The 24343-nt window shown below is 32.3% G+C and overlaps 1 protein-coding gene across 1 annotated transcript in view; it reads left to right on the plus strand.

Annotated features, from left to right (window-relative positions):
• The window catches only part of TTC6 (tetratricopeptide repeat domain 6), a 288496-nt gene that overhangs the window by 255382 nt on the left and 8771 nt on the right, over nucleotides 1-24343 (plus strand). The window contains exons 26-31 of the mRNA XM_051978083.1: nucleotides 1153-1266; nucleotides 6109-6228; nucleotides 11850-11923; nucleotides 18080-18290; nucleotides 19654-19806; nucleotides 21511-21681. Coding sequence (XP_051834043.1) covers nucleotides 1153-1266; nucleotides 6109-6228; nucleotides 11850-11923; nucleotides 18080-18290; nucleotides 19654-19806; nucleotides 21511-21681 — 843 coding nt within the window. The remainder of the gene's footprint in view (nucleotides 1-1152; nucleotides 1267-6108; nucleotides 6229-11849; nucleotides 11924-18079; nucleotides 18291-19653; nucleotides 19807-21510; nucleotides 21682-24343) is intronic.

The raw sequence follows: 24343 nt of genomic DNA on the forward strand, positions 1-24343 counted from the left end.
CAAATTTTAATTTCAGCTGTCTTGCTAAAACTTCTTTAAAGTTCTCTTTTATTCAAAGAAAAGTAGAATTCATTCTTCTAATTTCCCATTATTGTGAAGTATTTTTGAAAAATGTGATCATTCTCTTGTATTTCAATTTTGCTTGAAACTATATATAATTTAAATAATCCTTCATTAAAATCCAACTTCATTGCCTCAGTATAATGAAAAGCATGTTAAACTTGGAACCAGATAAGGTTCCACAATCACCATTGAATTCTCTGAACCTTTTCTTTCTTTTAAAAAAAGAGTGAATGATGCCCATAGTTCCTAAAACAACCCCACAATTTGTACCAAATGAGATAATATATGTGAAGCATTTTGTTAACCTTAAAGCATAATATAAATGTTAGCTATTATAATAACTTACTATTCATTTTTTGTTGTTGTTGTTGTTGTTGTGAAGTTGAGTCTGGGTTCTTTACAATTATTTCTCCAGAATTTGGGTTGTGAAATTTCCTGCTAATCCAGACAATTTCTTGAGTTTTTTGTTTGTTTGTTTGTTTGTTTTTGCTTTTTGTTGGACTTGTGATTTCCTGGGAGATAGGAACTTCCAGTGAGGAAATTCCCTTTGCCAAAGAAAATGGTAACTGCTTCCCAGTAAGAGAGTTGCTTGGGGAAATTGAGAGGTTTTATAGTTTGTCTAAAGTCAAAGAATCATTTTTTAATAAGAGGCAAACTTGAGCCTAAATCTTTTTCTCTGAAACTAGCTCTCTTTTCACTGTTTCATAGATACTTGCAATAGAATAAAAAGTTACAATAATTTCTACTGGGAATTCCTTTCAACAATTCTCTCAGTACTGTGATAGTCTTCATTTTATACATGATAAAATTGAAATACACACTAGTCAATTAAATGGCACAGTGAATGGAGTTTTCAGAAAGACCAGCGTTCAAATGAAGTGTGTCCTTCAGAAAAATCACTTACCCTCTGTCTGCCTCAGTTTACTCATCTGTAAAATGGAAATTATAATAGTACTTGATTATTATGAAGTGCTTCACAATCTTGAAGTACTGTGTAAATGCTGTTATTGTTGTTGCCCAACATCTTTCAGAGATCCAAGACTTAATGACTAGTTTTTAATACTTGCCATGATTGTTTCTTCTTTGCAGACTTACAAGCTTGCAATTAAAGATTTAAATATAGCTATCGCCATGAACAAAGCCTGTTTTCTGGCATTTTATAACAGAGCAATATGCTACAACAAAATAAAGGAATTTCATTTGGTAAGACAAAAAAAAATAACTTTTAGAAAATAAAATATTAATGAACCCCTTCTTATTGATCTACTGAAGCTCAAGCTCACCTTTTTTTTGAACACTACTTCTATAAGGGTTTAAAAGGAAAGTCAATGCCATGATCTTTACATTCTCATACATAAATTAAAATTCAGTATGCAATTTCCAGTTTCATTAGAAGTTTTTATTGAATCTGTGAGACTTGAATATTTAAACAAACAAATTGGCTCTGCCATTACTTCAAGAATTTAATAAAACCATGGGCTCAAAAGAAGTCTATAAAGATATTTCTTGAAACAGACTGGGAAAAGTAAGCACCACAGAGAGAGAAAGGGGCAAGAGTTCTTAAGTCAAAGAATCAGAGCTAGAACTCTGCCTGAAATCCTGGGACTCTTTTTGTATTCCACATCTCTTTCTCATCTGATGGGATGGGACAGACCAGTTCAGTACAAACACCTAAATGTCATTAAAACTCATTTCTCTTAAGTTTTTTGTTCTTATTTCTATTTTGTGGAGATTGAACTCCCTGCAATCCTCTATAATAAAATAAAATGAATTTTGGATTTTATGAACAGAAGATCCTGTTCTAGCAATGAAAATTGGAGCCATCACCTATGCTCTCTGGGTCTGGTGAAACAATATTGGGTAGAACCTTGGACTTTGGTTCAAATCCTGCATCTGATATTTAAAAATCAACCAAGTGGAGCAATAAACATGGTTAGCTTCAGGAGGACCTAATTTAAATCCATCCTTGGCATTCTTTAGCTGGGTGACCCTAGGCAATTTGCCTAATCTGTGTCTCTATTTCCTCTTCTGTAAAATGGGGATGATTATAACACCTACCTCCCAGATGAGTTGTGAGGATCAAATGAGATATTTGTAAAGCATCTTATAAATCTTAATGTGAATAAATGATAGCTACTATTCTTATTAATTTTATTGATATGACCAGAGACTCAGTGCTTCTGGCATCTCATCTATAAACTGGGATCAATAATACTGTCTCATAGGGTTGTTGTGAAATTGGAGGGAGATATTATATATAAAACTCTTTAGAACTTTTAAAGCACTCTCAAGTATCAAGTAATAGTAGGAGGAGAAGGAGGAGGAGGAGGAGGAGTAATCATTGTCGTCATTTTAGTAGTAGTAGCAGTTATTCTCAACTGTAAAATGAGAGTTAATTGAATAGATCTCTAAGAACCCTTCCAGCTCTAAAGCTATGATGCTTTTTTTTCACCTGTTTTCTCATGTTAGAGGCTCCCTGATGATAACAAGGACTGAGACACCTAATGAAATAAGTGACTTTTTTTTTTTTTGAGGTCATTGGAGTTAAAAAGTCTTACTTTCCCAGAGTCACATGGCTACTAAGCATTTGAGAGTAGATTTGAACTTCCTGACTCCAAGTTCAACACGCTAACCACAATGCCATCTAAGCTGTCCCAGAATTCCTTGTCAGAGATGTAAAACAGTCTTCAGTTTCTGGATTCTCTCTGCAAAAAAAAAAAAAAAAAAAAAAAAAAAAAAGTTATTTTTGCCCTTACTTTCTTCTCCACAACTCTGCCTCTCTCCTCCCCTCCTATGGTCTTATTTTCTGTCTTTTTCCATGACCTTTCCTTTACACTTATTGTATTAAATTTATTTGTTTAAAAGGATAACTTTCTTAATCTTTTTCATCAATGTTAAAAAATATTAATCAAATTTTAATTGGAATTCATGATAGTCTCCTCTTGTTAATAAATATTATTGACCTAATAAAAAATTGGAAGTCCTTTCTTTTAGCATCTAAATATTGATTAGAATATTGGATGTTTGTAATTGTTCAACAGATTTTTTGTTTTTTAAAGACAGCTTTGCTTTTCTAGCCTGATTAGAAATTGTAAACAAGAGCACTGAAAGGAGAGCTTCATAGAGCTCTGAACTTTTAGTAAAAAATATTTGGGTTTGAATACCATTTCTAAAACTTTCTATCTGTGTGACAATGGGCAAGCCTCCAAAGCCTCAGTCCTCAAATGTAAAATGGGATTATTTCCATTTTTCATCACAGGATAGTTGTTAGAATCAAAGAATACAGCTAAAACGTTTTTCAGAACATTGAATTGTAATATAAATATGAATATTATCATTATTATTAGTGATATGAGATTTAAGATTGAGATTTAAGGCCTTATTTGTGTGAGCAAATGACCTTCAGTGAGAAAATAGTTAAAATGAGATTCCTTTCTAGTATGACTAGATAGATTTGTAGAATTGAAAAAACTTAGTGTATTTATAGTGGAGGTTTGGGTTGCTCCCTTGTCCTATCCCATCCCCAAAATTAATATAGCCTGGGTTAATTCCTTTAAAAATATTTTACCTCTAAAAATTAGATTGCTTGATGTTTTCTTGTGAAACTATGTCTCTATTCTCATCCTATATCCCATATTATTAGGATATCAAAACCCATTTCTTACCCAAAATATATGTGGACTTTTCCCACAAAAAAGGAAATATATTAAAAACCACAGTAAGGGGAATTGAAGTTTCTAGTAAAGAAATCCTGACAGAGAGTTATAGAGAAATCCTGACAGAGGTAAAAAGTCTCATTAGGGAAATAGGTGAGGATAAAGAGAGGGTAGTGCTGGAAGAGAATATTAATCCAGTGGGCAGAAGCTTTCTATGTCAGAAAAAGAGATTTCTTGGCATCTTAGGTCCTTTGCAAGGATTGAGCCCCCCAAGTTGGCTCTTTTTATAATAGAAGTCTTTGGCTACAAGCCAAGCTTGCTCCATGGGGGCTGGGCTAGTAGGTGGAGTTCCAAGTTGGCTCTTTTTATCTAAACTGGATTTCAGCTTGAGCTGGAATTTGAATAGAATTGAATGAGTTTCTTTAATTCAATTGGGTTGGAATTCTTTAACTCAGGATTCAACCAGTCCCACCTAAGTTACAGAATGAAGCTATTTGTCCTCAAGTGGGGTCCCCACAGACACAGAATTCAAGGAGAATCTCTCTTTCAAGGAGTTTTAGATTTTTAGGGTCCCTTCTTCACTATGAAAGATAAAGCTAAATGTGTTTCCAGTCCTACCACTTGATTTTTCAATGTCTATGACCTGATTTTAATCAGCTCTTTCAATTTTTGTATACCTTGATAATTTTCATTGGCATCCTAGCTATAGCTGCAAGGATTTTCTTTGCATTTTTTTATAAATAGTTTTTAAAGATTATAATATCTTGTTATCAAACAATATTATCATAGCTTCTATATCATTTTTGTATTTTAACATTATAAAAGCATTTGGAGCTGTATTATTTTCTTTGCAGAACTCCATGGGGAAGAGAGATTACTTCATCTTAACTAAACACATGGATCCAATCTGTGCTATGGTAGTGTGAAATATAGGATAAGAAAATGGAGAATTCTGCTAGGTCACAGACCTGACTTTGAGTCAGAACTTAAGGGTTAAAGAAGACCTTAATGGCCATCTATCTAGTCATCAAAGGACTCTCTTAACATATCTGACAAGTGGTAATCCTAACACTATTTAATACTTTCAAGGAGGGGAAACTCTAATTTAAATTAACTAAATTAGAACACCAAACTAAATCTGCAAACTTTTTTGCCATTGATTCAATATTTTATTCATTCTGTCTAAAGCAACTTTGTTAATGTCTTTATACAGGAAACAAGTGTTAGCATTTATTAAGATCCTGTTTTTAAGTTCTTTCTTGAAAGGCTTTTATTTAAAGCTTAAATAATACCATTTTAGAACAACTGTCATTACTTATATTAATTATGTAACTCACCTTAATAAATAAATCAGGTTCTTGTTAAGAAAGACTCATACAAAAGAGCATAAGATTTAGAGTTAAAAAGGCCCAAAGGGATCAACTAGTCTGACATACCTCATTTTATAGATGAGGAAACTAAAGCACAAAGGTCATTGGTCACACAAGTAGGTGGAAGACTCAGAAAGTGCTTTGATGTGGCTATTACTAAAATGGAAGCTGTTTGAAGAAAATAGATTACTTTTCCAGGGGAATGAACTAGGGTTGAGATTGACTAGGGCTAGAAACTTATTTTCCCAATGTTGTAAGGAACAACTATAATATTCAACATGATTGTTGCCTTCAGAGAACTTACATTCTGGTAAGGTAAATATACAAAAAATTGACTGACACAAGATAGTATATGATAAATATCACACAAGTCAATTGGTAAAGAATTATTTTACTAAGGAAGTTCAAAAAGGGAAGTGATCATTATAGTGTGGGATGGTTGATGGTCTGGTAAGACTTCACAGAAAAGTTGAGATCTGACTAATAGTAAACAGTTTGAGTAAGTTTCCAGGGGAATACATGGAGCAATGGGAGCAGTGAAGAGATGGCAAAGTGATTTCTCAGGAAATTAAGTAGACCACTCTCTAAAAGACAGGATCAATGAAGGAAAATAATAGGAAATAAAACTGAGGTCAATTGAGGGCATTGAATACCAAACTATTTTTCCCCCCCATTAGCCTTTCAAACAGGCATTTAGTTCCCTAAATCACAAAAGTGATTTATTGACTCATGAAAGATGATCAAAAGTTTCAGGAGCTAAAGAATATGAAGCATGTAATTCACATACACTTGCAATTCAATTATCCTAACCTTTATGGATAAGTAGCAATAATTGAAAATAAATTTCCCAAGACCTACATCGAAATAAACAAATGATTAATTTAAACAATAAATTCAAAACACAATAAATGAAACTGATTTAGATATAATCTTGAACAACACATTTAATAGCATGCAACTGAATTTTAAGTTCTTTTAAAATTAAATTGGGATTTAAAATGATTGTTTACATTTTACAGGCTTTAAAGGATTATGGAATTGTTCTTCTTCTCAACGTGGGAGATGACATAAAGGCAAAAACTTTAATTAATCGTGGCTTGATCTACACAGAACTAAAAATGATTGCCAATGCATTAGAGGTAAATGGATTTTGTGAAATTTGTCTATTTAATAAAGTATATTTACTTCTGAAGACCAATGCACAGTTTTAAATAAAAAAGACTGTAATATAATATTTGATATTATAATGACTACAATAAAAATTAAAATGTTTCTATTCATTTAAGAAAAATATCCATTGAAATTTCAAAATTGGTTGGCATATACCACTTAGTTTGAAAGGATCTTTTCTCTTAAAATTAATTCAGATATATTGGGGGAACAATGTTAAGGTACAAGTTAAATGATATTAGATTATCTTCAAGATCTCAATTTCACACTACATTTAAAGTAAGAGCTTTTGTTATTCTATCTATTTGCTAAAATATCTATTTTCAAATGAAGTATATTTTAAGACAGGCAGATAATACCCAAATATGTGACTTCTTTTAGATTGTGAAACTAATGACAAAGACACCAAATTAATTCTTTATTGTTTTATTTATAACAATGTGCTCTAGGTACTTAATATTCCAATACATCAATGGATTTTTGATTTCATTGATGTGAATGTTCTTTCAATGATAGACATCTCAACTCATCCTTGTCTGTCCATCTTATATGACACTTATCTTTGTACTCTCATAAATTCACCACAGGAGATCTGCTCTATGTATTGAGAACCTACTTAATATCTGATAGATATCAATGGAGCGTGCATACTATCTATTGGGCTTTTTTTCATCATTCATGTGCTTTTTTTCTTTATAAAATTCTCATGTAACATTCTTTATTCCACTCCTGAATAGTTATTTATTTCTAAAGGGTTGAAGCATGATTTTTAAATAAAGAAAAATGCTTTGTTTAATTTGCTTGAAATATATTTTTTCCAGACTATCATTTTACCAAGACAACTTATAAGTTACATAAACTATACCATACATCTAATTCCTTGGCAAATAATAAAGCATTTTTATATGATTTATCCCACTGCTCTTATTTGTCCCATCTTTATATAGAGAATTCTAGTTTAGAAAATAAACTTATTTGTAAAACACTACAGGGCAAGATAATAGAATATTCAAAATATCCCCACCTCTTAAAAAGTGAAAACAGTAGAGCAAAAACAACTGTACAGAAAGACCCACCCATATGAGCTACATCATCCCAAAAGGATTCAAAGATTTTTAGATAGCAGGACAACAAAAAAGTACAAAATGGAACATTCTTCGGTGTTTCTGTAATACTTCATATTCATCATGGGTAATAGAAAAATGAAAAAGTTAAAATGCCCTTAAGAAGATGGAGTTCAGAAGACTGTATGAACCAGATAGATATATACTGCTTATATATTATATGCTGAGGAAATATTTACTAGAAATTATTGGAAATTTGGAAACATTTAGGGGTTGCTTTTACAAGATATTGCAGGGAAAGAAACCAAAAAAAATAGAAAACCTACAAATAATTTTGACACACAAAATAATCAAGAGATATCAGCAGTTATAGATCCATAAGCCATTCATTCTCATCTTTATAAAACCTGTATAAAAATTGTCCAATTGTATTCTGATATCCCTGATGAAAATACAAGCAGGAAACAAACAGGATTGTGTGGACAATATTCTAGATGTCCAAGTCATGTGACTGGGTGGCAAAATAACATTACATTGTCTCAAAAATCTACAAAAAGAGAAAATATCAACAAAATAAAAAGAGAAAAATTCCTGACAAAATAAAATCTTCATAAATTAACACCAGAGAACAAAAATCCATAAAGCACTGATTTTATACTGTTATTGGGGTATTTATTTGTACTCCTTTGGTTGAGATACAGGAAATATCTCAATCTTACCCATGGATTTATTATGCCTGCGAGCCTCTTGATATAGAGACCACTGGTCACTTCATTCCATATGTGTCCCCCATCAGGACCAACAGAAGACCAGAAAAGAAAAAAAAAAAAAAAAGCCAGAATTTATCATTATCAAAATAGATTTGTGTTTTTTTTAAATTGAATTAGATTTTTAAAAATTATATCCACGGTGGAAATCTTTGAAGGTAAAAAGTAGAGAATAACTTATCTGAAAAAAAATTCTCAAGGAAATTTTGGCAGAAAAGAACCAAGTTAATGTTAAAAGATATGTGATTTTTATATAAAGCAAAGCTACTGTCTTGAAGATAGGATGCTGTTCCGATTTTTTCCCCTCCCTCCCTCCACCCCCTCCTCTAGATGGCAAGCAGTCCTATATATGTTAAATATGTTGCAGTATATCCTAGATACAGTATATGTGTGCAGAACCAAACAGTTCTCTTGTTGCACAGGGAGAATTGGATTCAGAAGGTAAAAATAACTCGGGAAGAAAAACAAAAATACAAATAGTTTACATTCATTTCCCAGTGTTCTTTCTTTGGGTGTAGCTGCTTCTGTCCATCATTTATCAATTGAAATGGAGTTAGGTCTCTTTGTCAAAGAAATCCACTTCCATCAGAATACATCCTCATACAATATCATTGTCGAAGTGTATAATGATCTCCTGGTTCTGCTCATTTCACTTAGCATCAGTTCATGTAAGTCTCTCCAAGCCTCTCTGTATTCATCCTGCTGGTCATTGAAGATAGGATGCTAAAAGACAGTTTAAAAATCAAAGGTTTCCCAGAAAGAGCATGAGAAATAAAGTTAAAAACAAAAACAAGAACAACTGTAAATCATAATGCAAGAAAGAACACAAGAAAATTGATCTAAATATAGGAAACAAAGGACCATAAAATAAGAGAATCCTGAGATCATCAGGGAGAAAAAGAAAAAGAAAAAAAAAACTGAGCTTCAAATGTCAAATCATAATTCCACTGAGAACAGATTCTACAAGCAGCTAGTATTTTCAAATATAAAGAAAAGGTCATTTGAATAGTTAGAGTCACTAGAAATCAAAGAAAGGAATGGGATAGAATATCTTGAAAAACAAAGAAGAAACCTAAATGACATAACCTGAAAAGAAGAATCTAATAATCAATGAAAAAAGATTGATGTTTAATAAAAAGCATTTAAGGAATTTTTGAAAGAAAAAAAAAGACAAGAAAAAAAAACAAAATATTATATCTACAAAAAAGACCACAAAACAAAAATAGAGGAAAGATAAAATAAGTATAATTATCAAGTAAAGAATAAGAAATTATATCATTATAGTCATATTTAGAGGATTTCTTTAAAGAAAAGGACCTACCTACTTAACGAGAAAAATGCAAATATTAAGAGATAAGTGGAGAGATAAAGATGTAGAACATAAAGAACTAGAAGTGAAAGCAAAAGAGCAGATTGGAAGCACATATCCATTACATATACATTAATAGAGGTGAGGTAATTTTATCAAGTCCATGAATGAAGAAATGAAGAGGAGGCAATTCTATTTATAGTCTTCTAACAAGAGAAAGGACAAGAGAATATCAGAAGTGACAGAAGAAAGGGTTTGAAATTTTGGACATCAAATTGGATGGATACCATAGAAGAAGAGGTAACTCCGGTTAATCCAGTTAAATCCATATAAATGGATTTAATCTGAGAGTTGAAAGACCATCATTTGAGATAATATTATGCCTCTATATACAATAGCATTGCCTTAGAAAAAAGGAAATGTAAAATTGTAGAGAAAGTTGTGACCCAGAAAATAGAGGAAGAAGTATGGATTCACAGATCAGATGACAAAGCTAATGGAAAAGAGAACAGTCATGGGGACAATAGATAATAGAAATGGCCCACATGATATGGAACATAAGCTAATTTCTGCCATGACTCACTACTTCTAGTCATATTTTTTCTTCACTTATAATTATTTCAAAGAGGGAAAGGGGGGACAATAGGAAAGAAGACCAATAGGAAAGAAGACATATAAAGGAAATAACATAGAAATTGGTTAGAAAAGGGTGCTCAAACCTGATCCTTGAGAAAGTTTAATTTCATGAAGAATAAAAAGTTTAAAGAAGGAATAAATTTGTTTTAAAAAATTACAAATGAGAAAATAAATTCCAGAATATGCAGAAACGGAAGAAATTTATTAGAGATAAAGCAAAAATTATCTCAGGAAAAGGGACAGAATAATTTATCTGAAGAAATGAAAAATATGGAATATTAAGAAAAATGATGAAAAAAGGAGGAATGAAGATAAAATAGCATTTTCAGACTTCAAACTATATAGCATTTTTAGACCTCAAATAATTAAGCTGACCCAAAAGAAATATGAAAAACATATCTTCTTTGCATAATTGGAGAATAGAAAATTGCAAATAGTGTCAGACTTTTAAATTAGGGGTTTTGTGGAATTTGTTTTCCCCCTCTTGTTTTTCAAGTTATGGCTCTCTAAGGAGGATAGAATAGGGATATAACCAAACAACAACAAAAAAAAGTAAGTAATATAATAGCAAGTCAGCAATAAAAATTTACACTATTCTATAGAAAGTTTCATCTTTAACCTGGTAGATGCAAAAATGCAAGATCTCTTATATTTATTGTCTATCAATTACACATTTGATTCAATAAAACAAAATATACCCTTATGTTCTTCTTTTAAGGAATCCTATGCATATATTACAAAGATACAAGACTTCTAATAAATGCAACCCCAGAAATTGCTATTTAATGACCTCTTTCTAATATTGTGTTGCATAAAAAAGATGTTTGATCACATCTCTAGAGATAGTGAGACCCTCTATATGTTCCTGTTTGTATAGTATTCTAACAACCTCCAGAAAATGACAAGATCTCCTCAATGAGAGGTCCATAACTATTCAAAATATATTGGCCTAAAAATCCATGCATGCAAAATAATATGAATGAAAAATGCCTAATATCTCAACTATGATAAACATTTGAATGGCCAGTCCAATGAACGGGTAAAATGATATGTATAGTTGGGAGAGACTCTGCATATGGACAATGAGTTAGTTCCAGAATTGGATAAGAGGAAGAGAGTAGGCTTCATTGTATTAAGGAAGTTTTTCAATGTTTTTAGTGATTCCAATCTATCCTCCAGTTAAAAGACACCCCCTCCCCCTCCTCCTCACCTCCTCCCAGCCCCATAGTCCCTATGTCAAAGCTATATGGTTGTAAAACTTGGATGGGAAAAAGTACATCTAACTAACTAACCAACCTCTAACTAAATCTACCATTTATTTCAATTATTGATTTAAAAAAAAAAAAAAAAAAACATTCTCAGGAGTCATTGGCTCTATCAAAATGCCAAAGGAGTCCCCAACACAATAAAGGCTAAGAAGCTCTGCTCTAAGTTCACCTGTAGACAATGGAAAACTAGCTCACAAATTTCCAATGATGATCTATGCTTAAAAGTGGTATAAAGAATCAGCACAAGGGCTTCCTTGGTACTCACAAAAGGTCAAAAGATTGAGAAGAAAATCATTAGTATGAGAGATCTTCTGTAGAACATGGACAATAATTGCACAGATAATAAGACATGGGTAGGTTTCAATAAAGAAAATTTAGAAATGCTAAAATCTTTAAATTAATTTATTCAATTTTTAAAAAACTTAAATTCAAATATATTAAATATTTTACAGGGTGAATCAGGAATTTAAAAATTGTGATTCCATAAAAAAGTATATATGAATTATATATGAAGTTAATCAAAGTAATGTTGCAAAATCTTTTCAGGATTTTAGGGAAGCAATGCAGATAAATAAAGATGATGCTAACCTGTTCCAAGCTGCTGGAATTTGCCATCACAGGTAATCAAAGTGATTTGTGTTGAAACAGAAAGTGAAGTTAGCCAATATACCTAATGATATTGCAGTTCTATTTGTATTTAAGTTGGGAAATATAAAAAAGGATAAAATAGATTGAAAGTGGCAGAGTACAAAAGAAAAAGTTATAAAGCAATGTCCAGAAATTTCAAGAAAGAAATATCTCTAATGCCTGTGGTTCAAAGCCTTAATGAAACAAATTCTGAATTCTCTTGCTTTATCTGTCTTAGTAACTAATATGTAATTATTGCCTGTTATTGAGTTAATAGTGGAGATGCTTTAACTGATTGAAAATAATACTTAATGTACTTGGGCTAGTACATACACATACATATACATGAATATCTATAAATATACACACATATACATATATTACTAATACACATATATGTAAAATCATACTATGCTTATTTCTCTGTTAGTCCATTTTTCTGAAGGTGAATAGTATCTTCCTTTATGGATCCAAGTCCTGCCATGTTTTTCTCAGTCAATGAAATCATCATTTCCTACACCATAAAGTATTTCAACCCAATCATATCCTATCTGAAAGTTTGTCTAGAAAAGGTTTTACTCAATTTTCTGTATTCCTTCTATTCTTGGCTACAAAGCTTTTATTTATACAAGATGGTTTTAATTTATAATCAAAAAAAATTTTTTTTAATACTTTAACAACCTCCCCTATAATATGATTCAAATTCTGATAATGCTTAATCTACTTCTTTTACTTCTATCCTGGTTTCTTTGACATTCCAGACCTTTTGCTCCTCCAGATAAACTTTATTATTTTTTCTAACTCAGTAATTTTTAGTAACTTAATTAGGATGACATTGAATAAGTAGATTACTTAGGTAAAATTGCTATTTTAAAATTATATTGATTTTACTGATCCATGAGCAATAAATATTACTTCAATTATTTAAATATAAATGTATATATAAAGTGGCTTATGCTTATGTTCATATAGTTCCTGTGTCTATTGTGGCAGGTATACATTCATGTATTTTAAACTATCTAGGTATTTTAAATGATTTAACCTGGATGTTATATTTCTAATTTTCCCTTAAGTTCTGTGAGTTTTAACAGAAAAACTTGAAAATCTTTCAGTTCATTAAATAGCCATTTTTTTTCTTTCAGGATTATGCTTAATTTTGCTGAGTGAACTCTTGGTTATAACCCCAGCTCTTTTTTTTTTTTTTTTTTTTTTTTACAAAATTTTTCTTTTTGTAAAATTGTAAAATATACAAAAAATATATTTTACAAAATATAATATTCAAGACCTACAGTCCTTTAATATAGTAGTTGCTAGGTCTTGTATAATCCTTATTATGCCTCCATGACACTTAAATTTTTCTTCCTCTGAATATGAATCCAGATCTTTGCTATCCCCATAGTAACTATTTGGTTGAGTTTCTTCTCTTTTGCTTACTCATTTTTATTTATTTTCTCTTTTGTTTTTAGCTAATATTAGTGTAAGTTGTAATTCTGAATTATGGAGAGTGATGCCCTAAGTCTCAGATCCTTCTTAATGTTATTTTCTGAAGTCTGTCTCAGGACCCAATTTTGGGCTTACTTCTCCACTCCTAGACCATGACTAGGGACCCTAGCCACTCTGGCCGACAAATGATGTTGCTCCCTGTGGTCTGTTAGGTGATTGTAAACTATGTCTGTCTTCTCTACCCTGGAAGTGAAACCAGCATCTCTGTTCTCCTGCAAAGGCCAGCAGCTAATAAGAGTCCCTGCAAGCTACTGCACTCACTCTTTCTATGGCTCTTTCTACGGCTGGTCAGCACAACTGTGCTTGGCATCCCTTGGTATTGGAAGGTCCTTCATTCTTTTTCTCAGCTGTCAGACAGTGAAAAATGAAAGTTTCTATGGCTGAGGCAGCCTCTATGGCTGAGGCAGCCTCTTACCTCAGCTGCTCCTAAGGGTAGTTGTTTGTTGATTCTGCAGAGACTCCCTAGAAGAGCTCGCAGTTTACTGGGGCAGAATCTGTTTTCAGAGATTAGGTCTTTCCCTGGGATCTTCTCAAATTATCTTAGGAGAAAAACTATTTTAGCCTGTATTTATTTCTGTTGTTGGGGGTGGGGTAGGGAGGAAATTTGAAGAGCTGAAAGCTTTCTAATTTCACCATCTTTTCAAATTTGTGCTGTCAATATTTTTTTTAAATTTCAAAGTAAAACAAATATTTATTTTACGAAGTTTAGAGTTCTTATGATATCATATTTTTGTTTTATTTAAAGAATGAACACATTCAGGTTTATATTTCCAAATTTCAGTTAGACTAATGATTACAAAACTTTAAAATTTTTCTGTTGTTGTTATTTGTTCTTCATTCTTGAAGACAACCATGACATCAGGGAGGGGATGCCATGACACACAGGTAAATTGTATAAGAGACAAACTAGGATTGTTTCCACAGAAAATTCAATTAAAAGCTAAATTCCACAGTTTAAATGAGTCTCATACATAGTATCTTCTGGGGAAGGCAGAGATAGGAGAGAGCAATAACACAAATCTAGACACAATGAGATGAAAAAGAGGACATTTCTAGGGCTTCCCAGCAAAGGCCTTTAATACATTTCTGTTTCTGTTATACATTTCTCAGTTTCTGTTATACATTTCAAGTGGAGGAAGAAGATAAGGAAATGGAACAAACAAATAAAGTGTACAACCAGGTCTTTGTTCTAATACATCAATGGTTTCCTTATGTGAGGTCTTCTGTAATGTTCTAGTTGGTTTTCTGAAGGTCTTGGGAGCAGTCTTTGTTTCAGTTGAGTAATCACCCCAAGAGTAGCCAGGTGTTAAAGTCCAAAGTCCACATTCTTTATTGTCTCCTTGCCAATCTAGTTTCCTTGCCTAGGGCCCAGGCCCTCTTTCTGGAGAGCCTTTCAGACAGGCCTAGGTCTCAATGGGGAAGTGCAGGAGGCCAGTGTCCATGGTGGTGTGAGATGAAGTGAATGAATCTTGTCTCCCCTTGGCTCTGAGAGCTTGAGCTCCTGCCTCCAGTCCTCTTGTCTTCTCTGGCTCTGTCTCCGAGCTTCTCAGTCCCCCAGGAGAGCCATCAAAAGCCTGACCAAAGATGGAATGAATGTATCTCAAGGTCCCTTCTGAGTTTGTGTCTGGCTCTTCTGAGTCTCTCTCCGGCTCTTCTGAGACTGTTTCTGGCTCTGACAGGCCTTGGTCTCAGAACAGAGAGTGGGAGGACAGTCCAGTCACCACAAGATTGATGAAGATGGAAATGAATCTTTCTGAGTCCAAGGGTTTGAGCTCCCACCTCCAGTCTGTTTGTCTTCTCTAGCTTTGACTCTGGCTGAGTTTGTTTGAGCTTATATGCTTTCTTATAATTACATTATCATAGGTGTGAATCTTGTAGAACTTTATTAAGTACTAAGTACATGTACTGAACTAGAGAACTGTATAAGCACTATGCTAAACTAGATAACCATTGACTTTATCAATTCCACTGACTTAACACCTTGTAAAAAGGTAAAAAAGGCCAGAGTTCTGGCCCATAACAGTCTTTCATCTTGATTATACATATTTTTAGAATCTGCAGATGTGTATTTCTGAAAGACACCTTAGAAAACATTTAATTCCCTTAACTATAAAAAAAAAAAAAAAAAAAAAAAAAAAAAAGGAGAATTTACTTTATGTATATTATGTGCTGGGCACTATGCTAAGTGTTTTATAAACATTTGATTCTCATCACAATTTTGTGAGGAAGGCGCAATTGTTATATCCACTTTTTTTCCATGGAGGATACTAAAATAGACAGAAGTTAAATGACTTGCCCAAAGATCACATAGCTAGTAAGGGTCTGTGGTAGAATTTTTCTTAGGTTTTCCTGATTCCAGGAAGCAGACCAAAGGCCTTTAAAAAACAGAAGCATAACATTTTTTTACATAGTTCCTTACTTGTTTTGGTCATATGCTAATATATAACATTTAGATTGTGTTGCTTTATGTAAATATGTGGCTTTATAACATTGGAGCATGTAATATCGGGGCAAGCACACATTTAAATATGTCAAAATAAATGCTTCAAAAATCATAGGGATAGTAGATTTAGAACTGGAAGGAAATTTAAAAGATATCTCATCCAATTCCCTGATAAAGAAGACTGAGGCCCAGAGAAGTTTCATTTGCCCAAGGTCACACCATCACTGGTTTGCATGTTAATCCATCCAGAAATAATTTGGGATTGAGGGAAAAATTCAACTTGATGATCAGTGATTGTCACTGCTGGGTTCTTCTATCACATGTGAAATGAGTTCATTCCACTCCCTTCTATAGCTGCTCCCCACATATATTGCTTTTTAATCATCTTTGTATAATCCTTATCATTCTAAAAGCTCAAAATTGAGCATTGTTAAATACAGCTGCAATAATGAACATAGAATTTGATATGGGTTCTATATACAGAGGAAGACTAGAGTGACTAAAGTGATTCACAGTTCTCAAAGGGAAAAGACCTTATGATTCCTCTTTTAATAACTCATTTTCATATTTAGCAGCTATTTTGATCTGGAAATTTTTGTGGATCTGACCAGATTCTCTTCTTATGGAAATGTAGTTGCTTTGTAATTATTAGTCTAGATTCTCTATCATTAAAAATAAGGCATTCCAAGTTCCTAAATTTAGTAGAGTGTACATAATGGATATTTTGTAAATGCCAATTGAATGAGGGACTGAAATTCAGCTTTAAGTCCATTTTTGCCAGTTTTATGTATTTTAAGACAAGAATATTTTACAAGAAGAAATATTTGATAATTGCTAGTATCAGGATTTGCACTCCTATCCCTCTTCACACATACTCCAAGTTTACTTCTATTTTTTATTATTAAAAAATATTGTGCTACAAAAGAAGGAATACTTGACTAGTGACCATGAAATCTTTTAGCTCTGATTATGCCACTAATTAGCATAGCTATTTTCTCTAGGTTCAATTTATTTCATCTATAAAATAAAGATATTATGATAAATGCTCTCAAGATTTCGTCTAGTACTAAATTTCTTTAAGTGAAAATTTATTCAATTTATTCTTCAGGTAATAGGTGCTTAATAAATGCTAGTATATCTAGAAAATAGTTTAATAGTAACAGTGCTTCAAATTCCCATTTTTCTCTAAGTCAAACAGAAAACAAGATTATAGTTAGCAATTCTTTAGTTATTGATAAAACTAGTAACAGTAAATAAAAAGTAAAAATTGCACATAAGCTCATTTCCAAATGGGAAACATAACAAGTTTTATTGAAATTCTTCAAATTGATTCAAGTTGAGATTTTTTTCTGCAATAATAATTAAAAAGTAAAATTATAAGATGTATAAGTATAAGACTATTGTTTCTCAAATAATGCCAAATTTGGTAAGGAAGGTAAGCAGGATTTTAAACTCCTTGAGAACACTGGTCATATATGTTCTTTGTTGCCCACAACCAAAATTTAAATGCTGTCCACTGTCTAATAACATATGTATGTTATATGCTGCTAATTTAAAAAACTCAAGGGACATATATTAATTGTGACTTACAATTGATTTCCCATGTGACCAACCTTTTTTGCAATGCATTTAACCCTCTAATTGGAATTGGCCAAGAGTTTTCTCATCAAGGACTGCCATATTTATCATTTAGACATCTCTCAAAATTGTCTTTCATCCAACATGATCAATGGGGGAAAATGGGGAATGTGGTGATAGTTATAGGAATCTGTAATTCATGCATAAATATATATTGTGTCAGTAGATGAAAAGAAAATGCCATAATGTGAAGTACCAACATCCACTGACTCCTCTGCCACAGACTTTATAAGATAATAATTTGAGGAGTGTGGTAGAGATAATGGTAATTTCATGATTAGTTACACTGAAATTTATCAAACTACCTAGGAAACTGAAAGGGAATTGTGAGACCTTGTCTGTCAAAAAAAATTGATATGGAATAGTAATTATATTTATATTAATATTAATATCACTCCTAACATCATTCCTATTATATTAATTCCTAAGATTTATATCAAGTTTTTTTAAATGAGTATTTTAAAAGGCCAACAAAAATCAGTATCAAAATGTTATCTGAAGGAAGAGAGGAAGAGAGGGAGGAAAATTGAAAAATAAAATATGCATGCTAAAAATTTATTTTCAGAATGGGAGAGTTTGAAGAAGCTGTATGTTCATTCACTCGTGTCATTGAACTCAATCCTTTTTTTGTGGACGCATATGTTGGTCGGGGAAATTCTTATATGGAATATGGTCATGAAGTAGCTGATAAACAAGCACAAAAGGACTTTATAAAAGCCTTACATTTCAATCCAGCATATTCAAAAACCAGAATTAGCCTTGGATATAATTTACAGGTAATTTCACAAAGAGACACTTCATTATTAAACTTTTTCACTGGAAATGACTATAAATGAGATATAATAAATGCTGTTTCTTTGCTTAGGAAAAATTTCCATTTCCTTAACTTCTTTAGGATTGCAAATCAGTGGCTTAGTATTTTTATGGCAGCTAAGAACCAGTCTCCCTAAATTCTAACCTGGTTCTCATGAATCTGAATTTTCTTTACTCATCTTTTTCTGTTGTTGTTGTTGTTGTCGGGGTTTTCTTTTAGGTTGGTTTTTTTTTTTTTTTTTGGTCCTTCCATCCCTACAAACAAAAAATATTCATGTCATATAAAAGAAGTTTGTTAATTTTCATTTTCCAAGTCTTTGCATCTACATGTTATATCAGTCTAGAATTTTAATAGTTTAATATCAACTGGAAAGGTCTCTAATAAGATGATCCAGGAATTTGTGTTTAGCTTAGAACTGGTTTTTTTTTTTTTTTTAATTTTAAACATCAAAGATAGGATAAAGAGATGATTGTCATACTTATTATATTTTCAAATTTTAAAAAGCTTGGATATATATTTAACATTTTACATCATAGAATCAGAATTTTAAAAAAACAACTTGAAAGTCTAGGACTATGTAGTAAGAATAAAATTAATAGGGATTGTTTCATTGGAGAAAAAAATCAGCTCAATAGAAAAAGTCAGGACTAGAGAGATTACCTAAAAAATCTCTCAGAGCTTATATGGAACATTCTGAAATGGCAACCAAAAAAATTATTCAAGCAATCAAAAAGCGTTTAGTAAGTTCTTGTTATATGTAAAGTACTTTGTTAAGAGCTGACAATTACAGTTACAAAAATGAAACCATTTCTGCCCTCAAGAAGCTTACAGTATAATGGATAACATACATAAAATTATAAGCAGAATACATATAAAATTAATCAAGATAGTTTGGGGAAGGAAAGCTAAATGTAGATGCATGATTTTATCAACATATTTATTCTCTTATTTGGATTTTTTTTCTTTCAAAGTGTACATTTGAAACAGTATATATTGTCCCAGTAATAATATTGGAGGTTTTTCCCCCCACTTAATGTCTGGGATTTAAAATATTAACCAAAGACATATATGTAAATGGAAATTCATACAAAATTTCTTTTAATTGATTTAAATTTCAATATATTTTCAGATGCAAGTCAATTTAATTCATTTATTCTTCAAATTGTTGAGTTTCTTGTTTAAAAAGTTGAGTAAAATGCTAAATATCTTTGTGTATCTTTTTATTAAAATTTTTTGAGATAGACATATAGGCAATTATACAGAAATATTTGGTTTATATTCTTATTAAGAACTATTTTTCAGTATATGTGTATGACATATTCCAGGCCCAAGGAAAATTTCAAAAAGCTTGGAATCACTTTACTATTTGTATGGATATTGATCCAGGAAACTGCCTGGCATATGAAGGAAGAGGAATAGTCTGTCTTCAGATGGGCGATAATTTTGCTGCTATTCAAGATATAAATTCTGCTCTAAAGGTAAAATAAGAACATAAAATGCCTCGGCATAAAATTGGAGGGACAAGGGTAGGTGACAGAAATAGTGAAGAGGGTGGTCAGTTAAGCAGAAGAATCTTCACATTTCTATTCTCACAGTCACCACCCTAATTCAGGTCCTCCACCTTTTCATCTGGATTACTATAATAGCTTCCTAATTATTCTCATTTCCAATCTCTTCCCCTCTGTAATCCATCCTCCTCAAAGCTGAAAATAGTCTTCCTAAAGCAGACCTATATTACCATGTCATTTCCATGCTCAAGAATAGCATTTAGATACCTAGTGCCTCTAAAATAAAAGATAATTGCTTCAATTGAGTACCTAAAATTCTTCACAATCAAGCTATTTTCAGACATTTCATTTCATTCATGCTATATTCCAGTCAAACTAACCTGTTTGCTATTTCCATATCACATTTCTTCTTCACACACCCCTATATCTGTGTACAAGCTATTCCTTCATAATTCTGTGCCAAGACCAACAAATACATACATACATACATACATACATACACACACACACACACTTATATATATAAAAATAACTCCCCATTAGTACACGTTGTGGGTTGGAAATTTATTCACTAACCCTTACAGAATCTGGTTTAGCATTTCACATGAAAATACCAAGTTTAAAAAACATAAGGACCTTCAAAAGGTGTTTGGGATATTCTCTTGGTACTTGTTGATAATTGGCATATATCATAAAGATAACACAATCTTCCCAGTCCCTTGAGCTCACTACAATGTTGCCTTGTTTCAACTCCAGAAAACAAGATGCTTCTCCAGAATAAGCTCACCCCTCCTAAACTCACCAGTATGCTACTAACTCCAGACTTAGATAGACACTACTTTCCTCAGCTTCCTCTTCTGTCTGATTGGAGGGCTGGAGGAGAAAATAATAACTCCTCCCAATACCTTCCTTTACAGAGGGCAGAAACTGAATTCAGTTCACTCTCTATCTGCTGTCCTGTATTGACAAGATACCCGTGTTGATTACCCATTGGTGGCTCATAACCCTCCCCATCCTACCTTGCCTCTTTTTCTGTGTTGTCGCCCCTTTTAAGATTGTGGGCTCATTGAAAACAGATTTCCTTTTTTATTAATTGTATCAGTTTATTAATTGTAATTAGCACAATGCCTGGCACATAGTAGGTATTTAATAAATATTAGATTGGATATAAAGTTATATTTCAATAAAAGAGACAGCTTTCAGAAATAGGAAATAATAATCCCATTGTGTTCTGCCCTAGTTAGATCAAATCTGAAGATTCTGTTCTAATTTTCATTTTCAAGATGAACTAGAACAATATGAAGGTATTGTTAGCCCAGAAAAGAGAAGATTTGGGGGGAAGGGAATGATAGCTGTCTTCAAGGATAAGTAAAAGAAACATTTGACTTGCCCAAAGAGTAGAACTAAGAGGAATGAGTGGAAATTGTGAAGGCAAATTTAAGCTTAATGTAAGAAAAAAAAACGTTAACAGAGCTCTTCAAAAGTGGAATTAATATCACTTTCCCCCTCACTAGAGTTCTTAGAACTTTGAACTGAAACACTTGTTCTAAAAATTTTACTGCCTTGTCATTTTTTAAAAAATCTCTTCCAGGATTTGTTTTTACAAGAAAAGAAAGAGGGAAAGGAGGAAAATGTTATCTTTAAATGTGAAATATTCCTGTTGTTGTCTTTCAGATCACTATTTCTGCAGAATTTTTAACAAATCGTGGTGTGATTCATGAATTTATGGGTGAACGGCATATTGCTATGAAGGACTATCAGGCTGCACTTTCTATAAGCCCTGAATATTCTCTGGCTTATTTTAATGCAGGAAATATCTATTTGCACCACAGGCAATTTTCCCAGGTAAGATAGTCATTAATCTACCAAACCCTCTTCCCATCCCCCAAAAAACACCCCAACAACTATTTCCTTATCAAAGATGTATTCATTCCTTAGCCATATATATCACTTTCACAATCTGGCTACAACTTAATTTTTTTCAACTTTTTTCTCTGAAATAAAGCCAGGAAATTGTTATAAGCAGACAAAGATGAGAAAATCTATTTGATCAGAAGGGATTTTCTAGTTTGTCCAAATACTGACTTCTATATTTGTTAATGATAACAATTCCATATTAATCATTCTGTTAGCCCAGTCATTGTTTCCTCTCTGGACTGTATTATCTTATATTATCTTAAATATTTAAATGTAAGAAGGTTGATTGATTTACTCAACCCATCTCATTTAAAATATGTGATAAAATGTTCAATCTCATAAATATCAGCATGTTCATTGCAAAGTCTTTGGAATGAAATGAAATGATGCCAGAGAGGAACTCTGAGGGATTATCATGTTCTCTGGGTCCAGTGTGAAAGCATCAAGTTAGCTGGAAACAAGGAGTTCAACCAAGTGGCAAGCCAGAAGAAAGGATCCTGTAAACCCATAAGAAAGAATTTCCTGGGAAATACTTTGTTTTAAGTCTTGGCTTAGATCTTCTTCCTCCTGTCTTCTTCTGGGCAAAGGAAGAGATATAACCTTGGTCTAGGACCTGAAATTAATTGGGATGAAGCTCCTCAGAGAGCTTCATAAAAAGAGAGAAGGAAATATTATTGACATAATTTGCAAGGAACAAGGGCAAAAAGGAGCTAGGTAGGAACAAAAAAGAAGCATAATTAGGTTTCCTGGATATTATCCTGTGATAGATATGTCCTGTTAATTATATGCATTATATATCTATTTTCACAGCATTTTGTTAATACTGACCTCTATCCTAAAGTTAGACATATTCCCTCTAAGGGAAAGCAAATAGCTCCAGAGCTAATTGTTCAGTCTAAAATCATTCCATCTTTCCTAGAAAACCATTCCTGAGGTGTTCAAACAACGTCATACACACAGAAAAACATGGAGTCTACCCTAAATTTATTTGGGTACTACCATCATTGTTTTTTATATTGACCCAGTCCAACACTTAACAAAGAAACACTTTTCCAATTGTTTAAATTTCAATTTTATTCTGGATCTTAGCAATATGGATGTTTTTTATCTGGAGTTTATTTAACTATTGTAATGCTGGAGAAACTGAGCAAGACAGAGATTAGAGAGTATTTAATAGTTTATTAAATGGAGAGATATACTGGGACCAATGGATCCATGATTTGCTCCCAGGGCTGAATGAGACTATCATCTCCAAGAATCCAGCAAACAATGTGAGTTCTCAAAGACATATACACACATGGCTCAGATGCAAGGGTAGACTGAGGTGAGGACGGAATCAGGGTGCTGAGTACAAAATGGGACTCTGGCAGGGTGGGGTGAGCCACTGGAGATGAGATGACATAATCAGAGGGATGCACTGGAGATAGGGAAAGGCATCTGACAGCTTGGGATGGGGAAAGGCATTCTGATATTCTAAAACATAAGATCTTTTATCTTTATCAAGTATTCTGATAAAAAGAGAGGGGAGGTTTTGTAGAACTGAGAAGCAGGGAAACCGAGGCAGAACTGAGTCAGGATAATTAGGGAAACTGAGTCAGGACAATAAAAGAGAACTGTGGCATAACAATATTTTTTGATGTTAGAGTGTGCTAGTGTTTCTGGAAGTTAGCTGAGAATTTTATCAATCTCATTCTCTAGTTTTTCCTCTGTCTTCAGTGCTTCTGAACTATTTTTTTTAATAATTATAACTTTTTCTTGACAACTATTTTCTTTTTGAAAAAAATTACATGTAAAATTAATATTTTAACATTTTTTAAATGTCGAAGTTCATATTCTTTCCCTTTCTCTTCTCCCACCTCATCAAGAAGGCAAATAATTTTATATAGATTATGCATGTATACAAAATAAACAAGAAAGATGTTAAGAAGATAAACAGAATTTTAGAAAAGTTACATATGGTTGACCTGGTAGTTAGCTAGACAGATAGATGGAGGATACTGATGAAAAATAAAGAAGCATATTATTTCTCAGCACCTTTACAAAAATTGACCATGTATTAAAATATAAAAACTGCACAAAAACAGAAAAGTAGAAATAATAAGTGCATCTTTTTCTGACCATAACACATTTAAAAATAAAAGGGTATACAAAAAAATTTGTAAACTAAACAAGCTAATCCTAACGAATGGGCTAGTCAAAGTACAAATCATAGAAATAAATTAATCATTTCATTAAAGATGGGGACATCAATGAGACAACATACCAAAATTTCTGGGATGCTAACCCAGAAGCCTTGAGAGAGAAATGTGTATCTCTAAATACATATACCAGTAAAAGATAAAAAGAATATATCAATGAATTGGGCATGTAATTAAAAAAACACTAGAAAGTCAACAAATAACACCATAATAATTAACAACAATTAAATACTATAATAGAAATGAATGAAGAAGAAATTATTAGGAGCAATTTTACTCAACTACATACCAATAAAACTGACAATGTACATGAAATCAATGATTTAATCTGGAAGAGAAAATATTATACTTAAATAACTCTATCTGTGAAAAATAAATAGAAAAAATAAATG

The sequence above is a fragment of the Antechinus flavipes genome, chromosome 2 (genome assembly GCF_016432865.1).
Source record: "Antechinus flavipes isolate AdamAnt ecotype Samford, QLD, Australia chromosome 2, AdamAnt_v2, whole genome shotgun sequence".
Taxonomy (NCBI): domain Eukaryota; kingdom Metazoa; phylum Chordata; class Mammalia; order Dasyuromorphia; family Dasyuridae; genus Antechinus; species Antechinus flavipes.